At 32.3% G+C, this 6,324-nt stretch overlaps 1 protein-coding gene across 1 annotated transcript; it reads left to right on the top strand.

Moving 5' to 3' along the window:
- Window positions 1-709: 709 nt before the first annotated feature.
- On the top strand, window positions 710-4,521 carry LOC111884003 (beta-fructofuranosidase, soluble isoenzyme I). Its single transcript, XM_023880331.3, has 7 exons — window positions 710-1,123; window positions 1,708-1,716; window positions 2,349-3,208; window positions 3,317-3,481; window positions 3,564-3,799; window positions 3,911-3,998; window positions 4,124-4,521. The coding sequence occupies exons 1-7, from the start codon at window positions 769-771 to the stop codon at window positions 4,328-4,330; spliced, it is 1,920 nt and encodes a 639-aa protein (XP_023736099.1). The 5' UTR covers window positions 710-768; the 3' UTR covers window positions 4,331-4,521.
- The last annotated feature ends 1,803 nt before the right edge of the window (window positions 4,522-6,324 follow it).

Consider the following 6,324-nt stretch of genomic DNA (forward strand, 5'->3'; position numbering starts at 1 on the left):
GTGTTTTTTCCGGATTCTTTTTTTTTGTGAATCATCTTACTTTTGAATCATCTGATGATTCATTTCATTTTTTTCCTAAGAAAATATGTATATAAAAAATTTCTTACCTTCCTACCAAAATTTTCCTTCTTATTTGATTTTGACTATATATATATATATATATATATATATATATATATATATATATATATATATATATATATATATATATATATATATATATATCCTATTTTTGTTATTTTATTTTTTTGGGTACATATAGTAATAATTTAATTATATATTTATAATCCATATTTATTTGTAGATTTGATGACCTATGCTCCACCCATTGGCAATGCGGGGTATGTTTGACTCACGAGACCAGACCAAGATTCAATATGCCATCATCAAAGTATGCTATTTCTTTTTTCTAATTGTTTAAGCCTTGAAGGAACGCTTTAATAGTTTTTAAAAAGTATAAAATATTATATTTGTATAAGTTGAATTATAATCATGAAGTTAAGGTTTATATATATATATATTTTCAATTATAAGATCTATTATAATTTTTTTATATATAATTTTCGGTTCATGATTTAATTTAAAAGCAAATAGTTTGGGTCGGTCCGGTTACGATTAACCCTGTTTCAGACTCCGAAACAAGGTGTCACAGTTACGTATGTGGAGGTATCTGGATTAAAATGTCTATAAAAGCTCCATTTATCATACCTCTAAACGCACACTCTATAACACACTATAGTGTGGGTAGTTGAGAGAGATCAACACCACATGGCTTCCTCCACCACCACCACCCGTCTCATCCTCCACGATGAACCTCAAACCCGCCACCATCTCGCCGGATCTCCGGTGGGTCGGCGTCTATCCCTGACTAACGTCCAGTTCAGGATCCCCGTTTCCGTCCTTATAATCTGTGCTCTGGTTGCTGTAATCCAAAACCAATCACAACAAATATCGGCGGCTGACATCCTTCAAGGAGGAGATAAATACTCCTTCGCCACCACGTTCGCATATCCGTTGCCGGAGGTTGAGCTGAAAGGAATTGCCATAGAGTTGGAATCGAATGCCGAGGTTGAGTGGGAACGCTCAGCTTACCATTTTCAGCCCGATAAGAACTTCATCAGCGGTATAAACTTAATATTTATAATTCGATTAATGACTTTTAAGAATCTCGTAAACCCTCTTTTTTTTTTTTTTTTTTTTTTTTTTTTTTTTTAAATGTTGAAAAATATTACTATAAGTTTTAAGAGAGTTGGTTTTTGAAAGAAAAGTACGAAACTTGTTTTAGCAATTTTGTTTTCACTAATCACTAATTTTTACAAGCTAGTTTTTAATTGTTTTTGAGGACCATTTTCGTAAGAATAAAAACTATCGGTATTTATCTGGGTTCATAATGAATTTCTTTATTACTTCACTAATTAAATAGTGTCTTAGCTAGATGATAGTTAAATGAACAAAGCAGTTAAATTAAACGTTTGTGGTTTTGGTTGGCGAATTAGTCCAACATCTAATGTTATATTGACATTTCTTTAAACAAATTAGTTGGACATGTTTCGAGCAAAACTTGTATCTATATTAAGTATTTACATTTACATTTCTTTAATTAATGTGTTCTAAGGTTTCTTTAAACTGATGCAAATTCTTTCTTTTGCTTTTGTTTTGTAATGGTGGCGATATATTGTTGATGACATTGGCGATCCCGGCTTTTAGACCCTGATGGTAAGCATTAACGCCTGCCCTTAATTTATGTTTTTTTATTCATATGTGGAATTGATTTCATTATTACTTTAGTTTTAATTATTAAAAAGACTAATAATCACTATCTGATATGAACTATGACACTGACAAAGTCGATATACAATCTTTAATAAAATATAATACAAAAACCACATTATGTTGGATCACATGTATTGAAAGACTAGTTTTTAAAAGTGTTCATATAACATCGTCATCATTTTTCATGCAAAACATTTGTTAATTAATATGACTGGCATAAAGTATAAACTTTAGATCTTCGGATCAATGAGCATTGAGCATGACTTAAGAAATTGGCAACTTGTTACAAGATGTCAAACATGGAGCGTATGATATTTTAGCATTGGTATCTTTCTGTAAAAATCTTTATAAATAACAGAGATATTTAACGTTTAAATTTCTGTCGACAGTTGTCTAGTGGGAATTTCATGAATATAAGTTATTTTTTAAATAAAACTTTTGGAAAAGTAATTATTGTTGTTGTTAGTTAATGGTGAATGGTGATTATGACATATACAATAATTGTACGGACGAAATGTTAAAACCTTTGGAATTTTTCCAAAAGTAGGAAGTTGTTCTGATTGACTGTGACGCAGGCCCAATGTATCACATGGGATGGTACCATCTCTTCTACCAGTACAACCCGGAATCTGCCATCTGGGGCAATATCACATGGGGCCACTCAATATCAAGGGACATGATCAATTGGTTTCATCTACCCTTCGCCATGGTCCCGGACCATTGGTACGACATCGAAGGTGTCATGACCGGGTCCGCCACCGTCCTCCCCAACGGCCAGGTCATCATGCTCTACACTGGCAATGCTTACGATCTCTCCCAACTACAGTGCTTAGCGTACGCCGTCAATTCGTCAGATCCACTCCTTTTGGAATGGAAAAAATACGAAGGAAACCCTATTTTGTTTCCACCACCTGGGGTGGGATACAAGGATTTCCGAGACCCATCCACGTTATGGATGGGTCCCGATGGGGAATGGAGAATGGTAATGGGGTCCAAGCATAACCAGACTATCGGTTGTGCATTGGTTTACCGTACTACTAATTTTACGCATTTTGTGCTGAACGAGGAGGTACTTCATGCTGTTCCCCATACCGGTATGTGGGAATGTGTGGATTTGTATCCGGTGTCCACCACACACACGAACGGATTGGAAATGAAGGATAACGGGCCGGATGTTAAATACATTTTGAAACAAAGTGGTGATGAAGATCGACATGATTGGTATGCGATTGGGAGTTTTGACCCTATAAATGATAAATGGTACCCGGATGACCCTGAAAATGACGTGGGAATCGGACTAAGATATGATTATGGAAAGTTCTATGCGTCTAAAACTTTTTATGATCAACATAAGAAGAGAAGGGTGCTTTGGGGTTATGTCGGTGAAACCGACCCCCCTAAAGACGACCTTTTAAAAGGATGGGCTAACATTTTGGTACGTAACTTTCGATTAAATATCGAATAAATGATTAAGTATCCGTAATTTAGATATTATGATTTTTTTTTTTAAATTATAACTTTTTTTTTGGTTTTAATGTTATAGAATATTCCAAGGTCTATTGTTTTGGACACGCAAACTGGAACCAATTTGATTCAATGGCCAATTGAGGAAGTGGAAAAACTGAGATCGAAAAAATACGATGAATTCAAAGATGTGGAGCTCCGACCCGGATCACTCATTCCCCTCGAGATTGGCACAGCCACACAGGTGATTTCATAATATTTTCTATCTTTTGTAGCATTTTTCTTTTTGTATGTAAAAAAGTAACAATAGATTTCTCCGAATGCAGTTGGATATAAGTGCGACATTTGAAATTGATGAAAAGATGTTAGAATCGACGCTTGAAGCCGATGTTTTGTTCAACTGTACGACTAGCGAGGGTTCAGTCGGGAGGGGTGTGTTGGGCCCATTTGGAGTTGTTGTTCTAGCGGACGCCAGTCGCTCCGAGCAACTTCCGGTGTATTTCTATATTGCAAAAGACACCGATGGAACCTCAAAAACTTACTTCTGTGCTGATGAATCAAGGTTTCTAATAGATTTCGTTTTTTATTTAAGTTCAAAGTTTAGTAACCAAAACGCATATGTCAGCCGTTGATTGAGTTCTGAATATATACATACATACATCTCCTAATGCAGATCATCGAAGGATAAAAGCATAGGAAAATGGGTATACGGAAGCAGTGTTCCTGTTCTTGAAGGCGAAAAATACAACATGAGGTTACTGGTACGTGATCAATTCCGGTTATTTAAGTACCAAAATTTTGCAACTGTTGATGATTCGTCGATCTCGATTCAAGATTCAAACGATCTGAATTACACCCTACTGACTCAATTTGATTTTACTTACAGGTGGATCATTCGATAGTGGAGGGGTTCGCACAAGGTGGAAGAACGGTGGTGACATCAAGAGTGTATCCGACCAAGGCAATCTACGGCGCTGCTAAGCTATTTTTGTTCAACAACGCCACCGGAATCAGCGTGAAGGCATCTATCAAGATCTGGAAAATGGGGGAAGCACAACTTGATCCTTTCCCTCTTTCTGGGTGGAGTTCTTGATTATCAATTAGAATTGGTTGAAGTCCCTCCTTGCCTGCCCCTCTATTTGTATTATATGTTATTATTGTAAAATATAGTAGCATGATTATCGATTCCGGCTTAATGGGGGGCATTATGGTAGTTTGTTATGGTTCGTTGGAGTACATCCATTTGTGAGATTATAAATTCAAATTTCATTCCTGTTTTACAAATGGTCTTCTTGTCGTCATTTTATATTCATAGTTAATGTAAAATAGTTGTCATAATTTATAAAACTCTATTTTTGAAGAAAGTAAATGTCTAAATTGATATAGATGGTAATTTCGACTTATTTAACTATATAAATAACATAGATTTTGGTTAAAAATTATTTTAAAGTGAAAATAACATAAAAGTAACTAAGTTTATATCAAAATTTATTTTGACACTGTATTTTTATTTTGTCTTAAATTTGACAATCTTTGTTTCCAATTTGTTGCAATTCTGATCAATTGACAGGTCAAACGGGTTGTTTGCTGACGTGACATTTTTCATTTAAAAATCATATTTTTGTATAAATATAAGATTTTTTACACACTCAAACCATAATGTAATGTATAAATATGTATTATTATATTATAACCGTATTTTACATTAAATACGCAACTTTAAAATGAGTTTAAAGATATAGAGTGCACAAACATATAACCTAATTTGATCTCGGAAACACGAGGGCCTCATGTTCGCTTTAATTACCAAAAGACTGTTCGTTGTATATATGCGTGATTTTTTGTTCTTGCAGATATACTTCTTGTTCATTTAACATTACAATGTGCATGAAACATACAGTTATAATATAATTAATACATATTTATATATAAAACCTTATCTTTATACAATATATGGTTTTTAAATGAAAAAAATGTATTTATACGGTTTCACATGTAAAATAATTATTTAGCGGTTTCAAATGGAACAAAAAAAAATAAAAACTTATTATCAAAATAGAAAAAAGAAAAAAATGATGATCAATTTGGAACAAAAAAAATTGAGTATCAAAATTGCAAAATAATGATAATATAGCGTCAAAATTGAAAAAAATTTGAAATTTTATTGTCTTTTGCAACGTTTTTTTTTTTTACAATTTTGACATGTCACTATGCCATGTCAATTTGTCACATCATCAAAATTGACACTTCATCATGTCATGTCAGCAGGTAACCAGTTTGACCGATCAAGTAATCAAAATTGTAACCAACTGGAAAACACAATGCCAAATTTAAAACTATAAAATGCAATGTCAAATTAAAATTTTGGTGTAAACTTAGGTTATGTTTAACGTGTTAGCTGAAAAGCTAGTTGTTAAGTAAAAAAACTAACTAATAGTTGATAAAAAATAAAGTTTGGTAAAACCAACTGAAAAACTAATTGAAATGTATAAAATAATATAAAAGGACATTTAAAAGAATGTGTTTCTATAACTAAATTAAGAGGTGTATTTGAAAAATTTTTAAAAAGATTCTAAAAAGCTAACCAGCTTCTTAAAAAGTTAGTTTATAAATTAGTTTTTGGTTTGTCAAACATAACCAAAAGCTAGTTTACAGTAAATATTTGTTTATCAGCTAGCTGTGACACACCAAATATAGCATTAGTGGCTTTTGTACTATTCTCCTTATTCTAAATGGAAGTATGAAAATGGAAATTTTAAATAAATTAATTTTTACTATAATTTTGAAAAATTAGATATCATCCTATATTATTTTCTATTTATCCTTCGACTCATATAAAAGTATAGCATTTGAGTACCACTAATTCTCTTTCTTAATCGCTTCTTTTCATTTTTTGAACCAATGAGTTTTTTTATAAAAAGAAAGTTATTTAATTTCTCTATAAAATTTTATGTAAATAATCTTTACAAGGAAATTGAGTAATCAAACCAAAGAAGTTTACATACAAAAAAAAAAAAAAAAAAAAAAAAAAAAAAAAAAACGTCTTTCTTTAATTTTTGAAAAATAACAACTTTTTCCGGAATGCTC

This window comes from Lactuca sativa, chromosome 2 (genome assembly GCF_002870075.4).
Source record: "Lactuca sativa cultivar Salinas chromosome 2, Lsat_Salinas_v11, whole genome shotgun sequence".
NCBI classification, from domain to species: domain Eukaryota; kingdom Viridiplantae; phylum Streptophyta; class Magnoliopsida; order Asterales; family Asteraceae; genus Lactuca; species Lactuca sativa.